This window comes from Nyctibius grandis, chromosome 3 (genome assembly GCF_013368605.1).
Source record: "Nyctibius grandis isolate bNycGra1 chromosome 3, bNycGra1.pri, whole genome shotgun sequence".
NCBI lineage: Eukaryota > Metazoa > Chordata > Aves > Nyctibiiformes > Nyctibiidae > Nyctibius > Nyctibius grandis.
The window spans coordinates 102,885,010-102,900,848 of record NC_090660.1 but is presented as its reverse complement, the minus strand read 5'-3'; the positions used below and the strand labels follow the sequence as shown (position 1 = coordinate 102,900,848).

The 15,839-nt window shown below is 41.7% G+C and overlaps 1 protein-coding gene across 4 annotated transcripts in view; it reads right to left on the bottom strand.

Moving 5' to 3' along the window:
* NSMCE2 (NSE2 (MMS21) homolog, SMC5-SMC6 complex SUMO ligase) overlaps window positions 1-15,839 on the bottom strand; it is a 132,699-nt gene that overhangs the window by 84,246 nt on the left and 32,614 nt on the right. For 3 of the 4 annotated variants that reach the window (XM_068396679.1, XM_068396678.1, XM_068396681.1), the window contains exon 4: window positions 14,860-14,895. The exons of the other annotated variant lie outside the window; for it this stretch is intronic. In XM_068396679.1, the coding sequence (XP_068252780.1) occupies window positions 14,860-14,895 (36 nt within the window). The remainder of the gene's footprint in view (window positions 1-14,859; window positions 14,896-15,839) is intronic. 4 annotated transcript variants of the gene reach the window in all.

Sequence of the window (15,839 nt, the reverse complement as noted above, 5' to 3'; positions counted from 1 at the left end):
GGGGTATTCAGGGGTAAGACATCTCGATCTCTCCTGTTTGAAGTTGTTCCACTTTGTATAACTAATTAAAAGATAATTGGAGCAAGTACTTGAACCTGACTCTCCCACATCCCAGGTTATTGCCTAATCATTCAGCTGTGGATTCAGTCTCTCATTTTGTTTCTGCAAGGTTCTTAAATCACGCAGGCACTTTTGAAAATCCTATTCTCTGTATTTTACATACAAATATTCACAGAGCAGAATGTCACATTCAGTTCAGAATTACCACTACAAATACCCCCCATTTTTCTCATATATAGTACCAGCTCTCTTGCTCAATGGTGGCTGGTTGGTTGGTTGGTTGGTTTGTTTGTTTGTCTGGGGGGGGGGGATGTTCTTTTTCAAACCCTTTGTCACAATACAACCCATTTGTGCAAGCACAAAACCAACAACTTCTGTGGTTCTTAGTTTTGATTCCTTGCTTGGAGAAGGCAAGGAGAAGCCTCAAATAGTATTCACAGATAGAAGAATATAGGGATATTGTCTTTCACAATGACTGATGATCATTTTTTGGATTCTAAAAATATGGTATGGGCTTCAGAAAGCACATCATGTGTCGAGCAGCTCTCTGTCCTAAAGAGCCCACAGAGTAAATGATGGACCTGGCACACAAGCAAAGATGCAATATAAACCACACATCAGGAGAAACACAGATTACAAATCCAGGATAATGAAGCACAAGTGAAAGCTTGTAAGGTATTTCAAAATAAGGACAGCCTGGTATAACAGGCGTTTGTTCAAGGACTATAAGGGCATCGTGAGCTGATAAGAAAAAGCAGACTAGGGAAGAAGGAGTTCAAGAAGTAGTACACATGCCAAAGCAATTCAAGGAAGGCTGTTCCACTGGTCTACACAAACAATAAATGTTTACATTTATTTTACAGTTATCCAAGTATAAAACTTGCAGATGCTCTTATTTCATTTCAGCTTACATGTCCTATACGAGATTTTAACAAAATAAAACAAAACAAAAGAAAACCCCACCAAAAAACCCACAAGCAAAAAAAAAACCAACCACCACTCATCTCAGAGCAAGAATGCAGGGAACACTGATATAACTATTTTAGGTCTGTCACTAGCAAAACCTTCCCCATAAATAAAGCTGTAGTTTCAAAATGTGAAGTAACTACAGTCTGAGAAGAGATGAGGGAAAATTTTAGAAATGTTGGGTGAACAGTGGCTTAGGAAAAATAAAGAGTCCAGCAACAGTATTGTGAAATGTTAAATCCAACAATATTACACAGCAAGCAAAGGAAGAACTGATTCAAAAAACCAAAATTTTGGCTGTGCAAAACCACACTGGCTCATTTATAGTTTGCAGAAACGTTTTTGCGATACAGCATTCTGTTAGTCTTCAGCTTACAGGAGTTCCTCCCCATAGCTGAGGCTTATGGTGACATAATACAGGCACAAACCAACCCCCAGAACAAAAGGTTAAAGTCTTTTACAATATTTAATTTCTGTAGAGATTTAAACATTTAAATATGTCATTACAAAACAAAATGACTCAGTATAGATGTAATTCAGATGTACCAAAATGCATTAGTCATTCAATAAAACAGGCACTGAGGATTTACTAAAAATACTTTACAGAAAAAAATAACAGCATATATTTACTTTACTGAATGGTTGTTGTGGAAAACACAGAAAAACAAATCCTGCATAAATCACCTTAATTTGTCTACCCCGAAACTAGGACTGCCAGGCCTAGTCCTAAAGCAGCATGGCTAACTCACGTCCAGTTTCTAGCCCTTGTTTTGAAGAGCAGAGCAAGAGGAAGCAACATGTGATGTGATCACAAGGCAAGCAAACAGGGCAGGGAACTAACTGACTAAGCGGCAACATGAGGAGCTCCCTGCCAGGTCGAAGTCGCACTAGGGACAGAGTTAACTTGCATCAGCTTCCCACTCAACTGGAGATGAGATGGTGTTCCTCAGGGAACAACAGCAACAAGGAGCCCTGCCATCAGGACACAAAACCAGAAGCAAAGCAGTTAATATGGCAGTTGGATCGCAGGGAGGGTAAAGAAATCCCACAGAATCACAGAGTGGTTGGGGTTGGAAGGGACCTCTGGAGATCACCTAGTCCAACCCCCTGCCAAAGCAGGTTCCCCTAGAGCATGTTGCACAGGGTCGCGTCCAGGCGGGTTTTGAATAGCTCCAGAGAAGGAGACTCCACAGCCTCCCTGGGTAGCCTGTTCCAGTGCTCTGTCACCCTCACAGTAAAGAAGTTTTTCCTCATATTGAGATGGAACTTCCCATCTTTCAGTTTGTGCCGGTTGCCCCTTGTCCTATCGCTGGGCACCGCTGCAAAGAGTCTGGCCCCATCCTCTTGTCACCTGCCCTTAAGGTATTTGTAGGCATTGATAAGATCCCCTCTCAGTCTTCTCTTCTCCAGGCTAAACAGACCCAGCTCCCTCAGCCTCTCCTCAAAAGAGATGCTCCAGTACTGCCACCAACAGAAGCTGCTCCCAAAAGCTGTAACACAGGACAGGCCACCAGTACAGCCTTTCTGGTCCTTTGGCAACCTCAGCCTTCACGGAAGTGCTGAGGGTACATTCTGCCACCCAGGGCTTGGGCTGCTCAGACACCCAGTGCTCCTCCCTGGGGCAGGGAGCCGGGGAGGTGCGTTCCGATCAAGTCACCAGCTCTGCTCAGTGAGGAGCTGTCAAGAGAGGTCAGCAGGCTTCACTGCATCAGGGGTGCTGCACAGGAGACCAGTAAGATATCTGAAGAAATTTCTCCAAGACACAAGCTTAAGCCCCACTGGGGTAAGAAGAAAGGTATGACTGAAGGACCAGGAAGAAGGTACAAACTTGCAGAGGGTGGAAGCTGGAAGCCTGTGACTTCAGGTAACAGGAATAAAGCTCTGTTTCCTCCTCCAGCTGTGCCTAGCTAACAGTTTCAGGAACAGCAGCGGCTGTTTTGCGAGAAAATTCTGAGTGGGTATCTATCACAAGTCTTTGGATTGGTACCAGTACTGAAGAAAGCATCGGTGTTAGCGGCTGATGATGCTCCCCTGTGTGAACCAGCAGAATCCATCTCTGTTACCCAGGTGGGTCTGGTGCCTGCCCAGAACCTAGATGTTGGAGAGAAATTGCCAACAACCCCCCAGCCTTCCAAATTCTACTTCTTGCTGCTAACCCTTGTGGGACAGAAGTAACAAAGCCAAGGGCAGCAGCTCAACTGGAACAGAGAGCTCAGAGCAAACATGAGAAGACAATATCCCAGTGGTGCTCTCTTCAATCCTGCTAGTCAATGGAGAGGCCTGGCTAGCATATGTAACCAGCAAACTGCTGTCACCAGCAAGACTTTGGTTTCTTTGATTACAATGCCTCATTCGATGAAGGACTGCTACGAAGATATGGAAGCAATCGGACACAAAGAGAAAGACATCTCTGTGAAGAGACTTGATAATCCAGTGAGGATGGCTTTAAACTAAATTCACTGCGGAATGGATACTTAGGCTCAGAGGTAAGGGAATGGTGCATATGGAGGAGAAAGTGTGTGTGAGAAAAGGCCACAAGGGAAAGTTTATACATTTCTACTTGGAGAGAGGGCATGCAGAGGCTTACCTCAGGTGTCCAGATACCAACGCACAGAGCTTGGCCAACAAACAAGAAGAACTGGAAGTCTATGCACAGTCAGAGAGTTTTGATGTGATCAGGATCACAAAGATTAAAATGGGATAGCATCCATGACTGGAACAGTGTCATGGAGGCTGTTCAAGGAGAACAAGCCATAAAGAAGAAAGGCAGTTGCACTTTCTTACAAAACACCTCCTTCTCTGTGCAGAAGTCAAGTGTGAAACCAGAGATGTATGTCACAAGAATCTTCTCGTCAAAAGCAAAGGCAAAAGCAGCATTGGCCATGCAGCAGTGGGGGCCTGTTACACACCACCTGCCCAAGGGGACAAAGTGGATACGGCTGTCTACAAACTACCACCAAAAGCAACCCGACTACTGGCCTTAGTCCTCATTAGGGATTTCCACCATGTGGGCTCCACGGCATTGTGCAAGCAATCCAGGGTATTTCTAGACTGCATTGGTGATAACTTATTAATGCAAATGCTAGAGAAACCAAACAAAGGTAATACTCTATGTGACCTCTGTGCACAAACGGGGAAGAACAAGTGGCAAATGTGGTCACAGATAGTAGCTTGGGAGCAGTGACCACAAGCTGATTGCATTCAGGATCCAGAAGAAGATTGGGAAGGTAAGCAGAAGAATTAGGACTCAGGATTTTATGCAAGTGGACTTTGGGTTATTCAGGAAATGGCTCAGCAGAATCTCCCGGGAAGCTGACACCGGTAAATTTTTATAGAAAATTTATTGAGAGCTCAGGAATAAATAATCCTGTTGTACAAGAAGATTGGAAATTTCAGTAGAAGACCCACTTGACTAAGCTGCTTAAGGAACTGTAATGCAAAAAGACTGCATACAAAAAAACAAAAACAGGCAACAAAAAAGGAGTACAAAAGTACTACTCAGGAATAACATTGAGAAAATCAAAGCACATTTAGAATTAAAACAAGTGAGGGATATAAAGAGCAGCAAGAGAGAATTGTGTAAGTTCAGAGGAAATGCGGGGATGTTACTGAATGGGGGAGACAACCTAGTGGTTGTTCAGATGGAAAAGGCTGAAGTACTCAATACATTTTTGTCTCAGTCTTCACAGGCAAAGATTACTCCTAGATTTCCAGGTGTACCCGGATGGTTTGGGAAGGAACAGGTTAGGGATGACAAGTTAGGAATGAGTTAGAGTAGCCGGATGTATTCAAATCCATGACAGATGAGATAAACCTGAAAGTGCTGAAAGAGTTGGCCAATGTGACTCCAAGAGTCCTGCCTGTCATCTCCAAAAAAAGCATAATCATTGGGGCAGGCCCCTGAAAACTGGAAAAAAGGCTGGCGCTATGCCTATCTTTAAAAAAGACATGAGAAAAAGAATTCAGGCAACTACAGGCCGGTTAGCCTCACCTCAGCCCCTGGAAAGATTACATACCACATCCTTTTGGAATCCACCTCCAAACATGCAGAGAATAAAAAGGTAATCAGCAACAATCAACATGGACTTACAAACGGCAGATCATGCTTGATCAAACTGATTGCTTTATGTGATGGAATGACCTGAAACGCAGATGTGGGGAGAGTGGTGGATGTAATCAAATGGTCTGGTAGGTAGATTGAGAATTACCCAGACAGCTGAGCTCAGAGGGTAACACTCACAGTAAACATTAGTTTGACATCCAGTTGGTAGCCAGTACCAAGCAGAGTATTCTCGTGGTGAACAGTAGGGCTGAAAATGTTCAGTAGCCTCACCAACGACCTGGATGATGAAACACAATGCACTCTCAGCAATCTTCTAGACAATACTAACCTAGTGGCGTTTGACACATCAGGCAGTAGAGCTTTAACCAAGAAGGACCTTGAGAAAATTCAGGACTGGATCAACTGAAATGTCAACAAGAAGAAAAGTTCTGCAGCTTTTCTAGGGGCAGAGTAACCCCATGGATCAGTGTGTGCTAGGAACTGACTGGCTTTGCTGAAAAGGACAGGGAGGTTATGGCAGATGCCAAGTGAAATGTGAGGAAACGTTCTCACTGCTATTAAGGCAAATTGGACACTGGCTACATTAGGAGCTGCATGGCCAGCACAACAAAGGAAGTTACTCTCCTCCTATACGAAGCACTAATTAGGCAATAACTGAAATACTGCATCCAGTATCAGACTCCCCAGTTCAAGAAGTACATGGAGAAACTGGAGTCTGGGGAGGGGCCATGGGCTCATGACTGATAGAAGTTGAAGCAGCTGGGCTTTTTTAGTCTGATGAACAGGAGGCTGAGAGAGGCAAAAACTACTTGAAGAAGAGTTAGAAAAACAGTGGAACCAAGCTTTCCTCAAGTAAATGAAAATACATAGAATCACAGAATGGTTTGGGTTGGAAGGGACCTTAAAGATCATCTAGTTCCAACCCCCCTGCCACATGTAAAATCATTATTTTTTCTGACAGTGCTATCAACTCATGCTTTGTTGTCTCATTCGGTATCTCCTGTAATAAGCAGCTCATAGTCACAACTGAGTTGACCATATATACAATCCCAGTTGGACCATATATACAATCCCAGTTATAAACCACAGTTTATAACACTGTTGATCACAGAATCACAGAATGTTAGGGATTGGAAGGGACCTCGAAAGATCATCTAGTCCAATCCCCCTGCTGGAGCAGGATTACCTAGACCATATCACACAGGAACGCGTCCAGGCGGGTTTTGAATGTCTCCAGAGAAGGAGACTCCACAACCTCTCTGGGCAGCCTGTTCCAGTGTTCGGTCACCCTCACCGTAAAGAAGTTTTTCCTCATAAAGGCATTTTTATATTCATCGATCCAGGAATCTCAAGGACTGATCTTAAAACTTTCAGATTCAGATCTATTAAAATAAGTAAAAAACCTACACTGCATGTTCCTAACCATCTACGAAAACATGTCATCCCATTTGGCATGGCTGACATCAGAGCAGGTACTTAAGGTGGAATTTCATCAAATTTATAAGAAGGGGTCCCAACAGATACTCACCCAGAGCTGTAGTTCACCTCCTCCCGTCAATATGACAAGAAAGATTGGTTATTTAGAACAAGTTACTAAGGTTTTATTGGGCATTAAGGGAGAAAACTGGCTGCAAGACAAGAATCTAGCTGAAGATTCCTCCCTTCTTTGGTCCAAGTGGGTGTAGCTCTGCTAACTTCAAGCAGGATTTTATCTGCTGGTACCTAATTATTAAATGGTTTGTGTGGTTTTATATGATACAGATTTGAAGTGAGCTTTGAGATTAAGAATTTTTTGATTATGTAACAATGCCCAGAGCAGGAGCTGTTCATTTACTCATTTTTTAAATCATCAAATGTAAGAGTAAGAACACAGAGATAAATTATCAGATAACCTGAAGACTTCCAAATATTAAAATTAGGGAGGCAAAAGGTAGTTTTCAGATAGAAATACATTCCAAAATAGGTTTGAAACACAATTTATTTTCTACTGCATAAAGATGTGAGTACTGCATCAGACCAAAGATCCATCCAGCGTATTCTCTTGTCTTTGACAGTGGCAGAAGCGAAAAGCTGGAGTAGGTGCATAACAAGAGCGTCAAGTTGAAAGATGTTCCCCTGTTTCCCACCATATACTTTCCCTACTTCTAGCAACTTGCGGTTTAGGGATTTCCCAGGACAGTGACTGTGTTTGAATCTTTACATCTAATAACTGTCAATGAGTTCTTCTTCCATTAATTTGTCTAGTAGCTTTTTGAACCCATTAATGCTTCTGGTCTCCATAACATCCTGTGGCAATTAATTCCACAATTTAATTATTCACTGTGTAAAAAGTTACTTCCTTTTGTTGGTTTAAAACCTGCTGCTGGATAATTTTATTAAATGGCTCTTTGTTTTTATGTGACCCATGGTGAACAAGCACTTCTGTTCCATCCACGACTGTACACACTATTATAGACGCCTTTTATCTGAACTAACTGGCAGCTTCTCCTTGAACAGAAGTACAGCCACACCTGTGATCCTCTATAGGTGCTTTTTGCTTTAGCTGGATTTTCTCCTTACCATAAAACACTGTCCTTCTATTAAAAATTTAATAGACAAATACGTACTGAAAAGAACTAGTATAAGGAGGCACTAATATAAGGGGTTTGAGTTTTGTGGGGTTTTGAAATGGCTGAGTGTAAACTCTGAGCTGTAATACATGTTACAACTATAGCTACCTATGCTGTGCATATAAACCTGGTTGATGGGATTTGTCTGTATGTATGTTTATAAGCCTGACTGATGAAGGAGACCAGGCATATGCAAACCTAACTGGCAGATTAAGGAGGATGACTAGCTATACTCAGGCCTAATTAGCTCATAGAGGGTTAGCAGAGACATACGTCATTATAATTGATGGGGCAGCTCTGTGCAAATGCGACTGATGGGCCAGATTCTCTTAAGACACTGTTCAACAGGATCTCCACTGTTCTGTCATATTTTGTCTGCCAAGAGATATAATGCACTGCTGTGGATGGGAGAAAAGGCAATGCTTCTGTACGTCTTCTCCAAGTGCACGCCACCAACTAACAAGTGCCAGCTCTGGTTTTGGTCAAAAGAAGACGAGAAAGGGATTCTAAATATAGGGGGAAGCAAGGGGAGAGGAAGAGGAGATGCCTACCAAATGAACATAAACCAACGTGACTCCAAGGAGAAGACGTGGTGACGAGGGCTGTGGCTCCAGTAGTAAGTGGAATTTAGCAGACAGCATTGGGGAAGGTGGGGTTGTCTTCTGAGAAGTAAGGGCATACAGCGGGGTTGTTAATAAGTAAGTCCAGAAACACCCTGTTTCAATAGACAGTTTTACTGAACTGGACCAAACTGCTTCTCATGCAGCCCAGCCTTTACCTGTATCCCTTGATCACTTCCAACTAAACATAAAAATATCCATGGAGAAACATTCCATCTACAGCCCACACTTCATCATTACAACAATTACCACACACCAGAAAACCACACCCTGTAAGTTTTCCCTACTAGAGTTGCCATCTTTCCAGCAACCATTGCATCCAAGCCTTTACTATTCCTCTCCTCTCCCCACACAACAGACTGCTGGGGAAAAAAATAGCATCGTAACAGCTTTGAAGAGATGATGAGTATCTATTTGAAAAACACTGTGAATTGTTCGCACAGAAGCAGTGGCAATGCAGTAAGGTGCAAATATTTGAAAAGAGTCAGAAGAGTTAACAGCAGCAGCATCACCGAGCTTTTCCCTTCTCTGTTTTTGTGGAATTTATCAGGCATAGTATGTGTGAGTACACGTTAATGTGGGAAATTTACACTTCACAAGGAAGTATTGAGTGTATTTGAGGTACACGCATATTTTCCTAAGTATTTTAAAATATTTTCATTCATTGTCAGTGTTAATACACAAGTCTAAGGATAAACGAAATACTTTAGCTGGTTAAATCATCTTACTCAGGCTATGCACTTAGCTCAGTTAAATAAGATGAGAGCCCAGAAATTAGTCCAACTTGCCAACCCTCATTATCAAGCACAGTGTTTGTAACTTGCAGTAGGTTATCAACAATGGGGCCATATTTGGGAGATACCGTGACATCTGGTATTGATTTCTGGCAGGATTCAGGTCTTTTTTGAAATCTCTGCCTCAAGCCGGAAAGATAATAAAACGCATACATACTATTAAGCAGATTTTTTTTTATTATTTTCGTAGGCATTAAAATAGGCATAGTTACCTATTGCAGCAAATCACAAACACAAAGAAGTCACGCTGCTTCTTTTAAATCAAAGCACTATGTCCCATCAACAGAAGCAATGTGAAAGGTGAGGAAGACAATTCCGCATTTGCAGAACAGGCTGAGTGCAACTCAACAATTCTACTATGCTTACAAATACCTTAGGGGCCGGTCTCCAGAGGATGGGGCCAGACTCTTCGCAGTGGTGCCCAGCGACAGGACAAGGGGCAACGGGCACAAACTGAAACATGGGAAGTTCCATCTCAATATGAGGAAAAACTTCTTTACTGTGAGGGTGACAGAGCACTGGAACAGGCTGCCCAGGGAGGTTGTGGAGTCTCCTTCTCTGGAGCTATTCAAAACCCGCCTGGACGCGACCCTGTGCAACGTGCTCTAGGGGAACCTGCTTTGGCAGGGGGTTGGACTAGGTGATCTCCAGAGGTCCCTTCCAACCCCAACCAGTCTGTGATTCTATACATGTGTTAAAAATCATGAGAAATCTATTATATAATTGAGTGAAATAAACGTCAAAAAGCTGCTCGTAAAGTGCCAACGTCAAAAAATAAAACAAAGAAATGCTCCACAAACCTTCAGTTCTTTCCATTTTAACAAAGGCCCTAAATATGCAGTTCTGTAAAAGTTAAAACATTCTGAACAATCCATATTATGAAGTTGCAAGAATTTGGTACATTCTAAACTACATGTTGCATGCACACTCCTGCTTACGCCCAGTATTGGATAGCTCACCAAGAAAAAGTCCCAAGTAGTATAATTTATGAGGAAGCTAGGAATGAGAGTAGTAACTTCTGCTGACTCCTTCTTAACTGAAATTCTTTAACGAAACCAAATTCATGGTAGTAGCAGCCACAGAGAAGTGTGATCTAGTTAATGCTGTAAGCAATATTTTATCTGTGATTCATTATAAAGCTGCTAAGAACTTTGCAGAGAGAAAATCTGTGTGACTGAATATTTTTATTGATAAGGTCAGTTAAAAAACATACTAGGAGAAAGAGTAAATGTTTTTAAATGAGTGACCTAACATTTAAACTTTTTGGTGAGGAATATTAAAATACTTAACATACACATATGATTTCTGGAAGCAATTACAGTAATTAAAACAACATTGAACATTTGGAGAGACATTTTATGGAAGGCATTCCAGAACTGCCTCCCCAAAGACACCAATCAACTTGGGTATGTTCAATTAACAGAAGAAATTAATTTCAAGTCAAAACCCCTGCAGCTGAGAATTATCCAGCCTTTAGTGCTCCCCCCCCTACACCCCCGGCCCCAGTATTTAAATCCTTGGACTGTCAGCAGGAACTTTCTAGATGAGACGGTTAATTTGAAAGACTATTTTCACTGATGATCAAGGGAAACTACAACTCCAGTGTTTCCAGAAATAAGTTTCATCAACAACAAAAAAAAAAATCCATGATTTGAGATCAAGATGGCCTTTTAATTTGCACTGGCTATCTACCTCAACACCTACCAATTTCATTACATTTCATAATTTTATCTTCTTCCTCCAGGCTAAGCTAAGCCAGACAGAGTTAACTCATGTTGACTCTGAAATGCAGACATTGACTAGAAAAGCAGGGATCCAAACCACAGAGACTTTCAGTTGCTGCCTGTTGTGACCTTCCGGAATTCCAGAAACAGTTGAGACTGCCAATTACAATCCTTAGTATTAAAAGAAAATCATTAAAAAACTGAATTCAAATTGCTTTGAAATCTTCAGGTAGAAAAACAATAAATCTCTTTGCAAACAGAGATATGGGATGCTGTCCACATGACTGAGATCGTGGTTGAACTAGATAGTAAATTCAGTTTCAGTATGTCTAGTACAAGATCAAAAACACCACAGCTGCATGATGCGCTGATTAAGTGCAACCCACTGCCAATTCTAATTTTGCACAGAGTTATGCTCCATCAGGTAGCGTCTGTCCTGCAACCAGCACACAGCCAGCATAAACACGGTATCATGTGATCTGGCTTATTTGATGAGAATGTGCTACCAGGTGATTTGGTACTGCACAAAAGCGGCACTAATGAACATGGGACTGGAGCCCAAGGCACAGAGTGAAACAATTTGTCAAGGTCAACCACACAGGCTGCTAGCAGACCTGAAAATAGTATCCAGTCCTCCTTAATCCCAGGCTAGTTTGCTACCTACTGGGCAGCACTGCTGCCCAACATAACAAACACAGTTTTCGAATTACCATGGGGTTCTGAGGATTTCTTTGGCACATTTGCTCTAAATACTACTCCTGCTGCCACCCTGTCCACGGAGCTCCCAGCTCCACGTGATGCTCCTAGGTCCAGAACATTTCTTTTCATCCAAATCCTCACTCTGCTAACCAGCTGTGGCCCCTGCTGCCCCACCCCTACCCACAGAAGCCAAGGGCCATTTCAGCAGCTACAGTGTTGACACTGCAAATATCTAGGAGAACGTTTAGCTTGACAAATGTAAGTAACTGCAGTGAAGTCAAATAAACCTATGTTCGTGTGCAAGGGTTTCCAGGGTTTAGTCTCCAAAAAGCTGGACATGTTTTTATGCTTGCAATAAGACACACAGACACACTACTGTGGATGTACTCTATTACCCACATAAAATCAAACACTCCTACGTCTTTATATACTGTTCACTAAAAAAATATTTTTATTGCAACTCATCAAATGTGGACTCTAATACATTACTGTAGTGCACTATAGACATAGCTTACTAATTCTGGGAAAATACAAAAGCGGCTTCCATCAAATGCTTAGCCCAACACACACAGAGACAGACACAAAAAGTAAAGTAAATATGAGAAAGTAAATATTAGAAATGTGTTGAAATGCATCCTTGCCCCAGTTTCTGCAGGAAACAGAGTACATGCCTACATCAGTGCAATATTGTTTGAATTAGTGTTTGGAGACGGCAGTAGGACAGAGCAAGCATTACACTATCAATTATAAATCATATCAAAGAAATTTCACTGAAGAAACTTTAAAATGTTAAAGAACTCCATAGCTAGTAAATGCCAGAATTAACTTCGCCTGTAAAAGTTTTATTAAGCCCTATGGCATTATATATATGCAGAGGCATATCTACAGCGTCACATATTATTTTCCTCTACTGTCCTGCCTGAGTCATGACAGGGATTTGATCCAATGTCCATATTTTGCTCGTTCTGTAAGATGAATTATCAGTCTGAAGACTTCATTAGTAGACAGCAAGTAAACAAGCAGCAAAGAGCAATCCCAGTTAGCATTCAAGGTACCAAAATAATGGCCAAGGAAACATCCATTGTTAACAAAAACTTGAAAGATGAAGCAAGTTCTCCAGAAATCTATTTACCATTCAGTGGGAGAGAAGACACTGCACAGGTACAATGTCTTTCACCAGGGGACTGACTTGTTGCTGCTTGTTACACTTCAGTACACTGTAAGTGAACTACAAGATAGATTCACTAGCTTCTACAATTATAGAGTCAGAATAAATGCAGTGAAAGGCTATGAGAGCTCTTTTATTTTTCCTACCAGCCCAAGAAAAGATATATCCATCTCATTAAACCCATTTTCATGGTAGCAGACTTCACAAACATCTTCCTGGGCTGTTTCAGTGTAGCAGAGGACTTTTTCTGATGAAAAGAAGGTTTCAAAATTTTCATGGCTAGCATACAAGATTACAGAATCAAGAAACACTGATGCACTGCATGTATCAGAGAAAATGTTCTGAACTCTGCTGGAACAGCAAAGGTCACAGTTGCAGATATGGATCTCATCAGTGGATTTTGCCCTAAAACGTGCTGTCATGACAGTGCAACGAGAAGAAAAAGAACAAAGTGGTCATTAAGAAAGCGTCAGCACCAAACAAGGCTGTTTGTTCCATGAAACTAGAAAGTGCCATGTCAAAAATTGTTTCACTGACAGCACTGTTAATTGGTATCACAGTGCCAGTCACTGGCAGAGTGTCCTTCATCAACTAAAACACATGAATCCCATGGGATTCATAGTCTTCCTGTTACTTAGCCCTACAGATAACTAAGTGACAATTTGATTTTGAAGCACAGCCCTGTCTCTAACAGGCAACGGAGGTCATTGATGACACTGTCAGTGCCTGCCACACAGACTGGACTTGGTCATCACATTAGTTCTGCTGCCATAGCTGTGCCACCAAGGAGGACAGGAGCTGAGTGGAATAACATCCTCTAGCTTACCTTGCTATTCCTACAAAACCCACAGTGCAGGTGGAGCTACCATTACAGAAAGTGTTTTGTTGGTTTAGTTTGCTTTGTCAAAAAAGATTACTTTTTTGGATATATTGGCAGAACCTTCTCCAATAGGACCCACGGCCAACACAGCTATGCAGGCAGAGCCGGGTAACAAAGATGTTATCTTTAGGTCCCTTTCATTTTTCTGAGATCAAGGAAGACTATCCATGTCACTAAAGCGTTATATTATGAATTTAAGTGAAGAAACTGGCATTCTTCTAAATAGTTTGTGAGTCAAACATAGCCCATGGACTTTCCTGTACAGCAATTTTAAATAGGATCCTTTCCTTTTCTGCAGGTGCTCCTTAGATCACTCACAAGCTGCACACTTGGAATGAATATGACCTGCATCACTGAAGGGAATCCTTCTGCTGCAAGATTAAAACCTACACACTTGGCCATGAAGACAGTAGACCCCAATACTGAGTAATCTGATCTAAATTACTGACAAAGTGAACAAACACCCCCTCCTATCCCCTGCCCAATGAACTTACTAGTTTAAAGGGAACCTATTGTCAAAAATAAAAAACAAATGTCAGAGTAGTTCCTGTATATTCTGTAGAGGCAAAACCGCTCTTGTATAAGGAACACAGTGCACTCCTTATCTTTGCCAAAGGGAGACTGAACACTTGACAAGGTGTGAAGTCACACAGGCATGAATGACCGACACATCTAGACTTCAACCCCTCTGCAAGACACGCACATACATCAGTTGTCTGCAGTTTTACAGATGAATATGTTTAATTTCACTTCCTGCGTTCAAACTATAATAACCTTTGATCTAATTTACAGTTATAATTGCTTAAATCAGTTTCCATGCAGGACAATCAGAAAACAAAGATGTCAGCAGTCACTGACATGGTGGTAGAAATGACTCACCTAGAACAACATGGGAAAGCTGTGGCAGAAGTAGGGATAAAACCCAAGCACCAACACAACTTCTAGTATTTCCGTCTTTTTCTTCCAGCTCCTTCCTAGCACTCTTTCAACCAGTCTCTTTCCCATCTGTCTATACGACCTCATGACTTCCCAAGCCCATGTCCTTTATCTTTCCATCTGCCTCTTCCCACTCTCAGTCCTTCCTTAACGTGGCTCTTTTTCTTTCACTTCACTCAGGTTTAGATTTTATCTTTTCTCACAGCACTCAGGCTTAGCAAAAGGCAGACACAATTCAAGCAAGCGAAACTGATGTTTGGCAAAGCAGTAACTTCCAACAGGAAGTACTAAGAAATCTTTGCCAGAGATGCCACTATCACATTCAACAATTTGCTCTCACCTGCAAAAGAAACAAAATAGCCCAGGTTCTCTTGCCCTGCAGGAGAAGTAAAGAGAGGAGAGAATAATGCAACATCAGAAAGTTAGTTATGTCTCCCTTGTTCTCTAGATAGACCTACGATACATTGTGATATTTTATTGAGAGAAGTCTGGGAACTTCAGAAAATTTACTCCAGCTTTTACAGTCCCAAAGAAGCCAAATGCTTGAAAAGCTGAGATAGCGATCAGAGTCCACTGCCAACACCCCTGCTAATCTAAAAAGCAGAGTGGGAGAGAGAGAGCAGGCACAATATGCTGGCACTCTGGCCACTCGAGAGCTCTCCCAGGGTAGGGGACATTTGAACTGGCTAAGGAAACCTTGGGTCCACTTCAAGAGTATAAAGAAGTCTGCAAGAGATACTCCAGCTCCATCAGTCTTTTGTTGTTACACTACAAATGAGTGCTGTCTGAACTTTGCATGGGAAGGACCTGAATACTGGCTAATTTATTTTAAAAATACCCATTAAAAATGAAAAAAGAAGCAGCAGTAGGAGTCCAGTCATTACACAGGTACAAGAAAATCCAGTGGCACAGGGAGTTTCCACAGACAAAGGATTTCCCACAGCCTATTGTTGGAAACACTGTGATTCAATTGCTCATTTCTTGCTCAACAGGCTGCTGATTCAAGCAGAAGAGGATGCTGATATGTTTCACCTTCTGCATTCCACCTACTGCAGCCTAAATCAACAAAAACCCTAGCTTTTAAAAACATGTGACTATATCTCATGCTAGTTCCTAGTTATTTACATTACATACTTTTCTTGTACACCACCGTCTTTTTGTCAATGTCATTTAAAGGTACACATAATAAAATAATAAATTGGGAATTTTAACTGCTGCTGTCTCCTTATCTTGCTAACTCCCAGTTGGACATTCACTACAAGCAGGTGGGTAGAAGGTGAAACACAGAATATAACATACTTTCAGATTCACTGCTTTAAG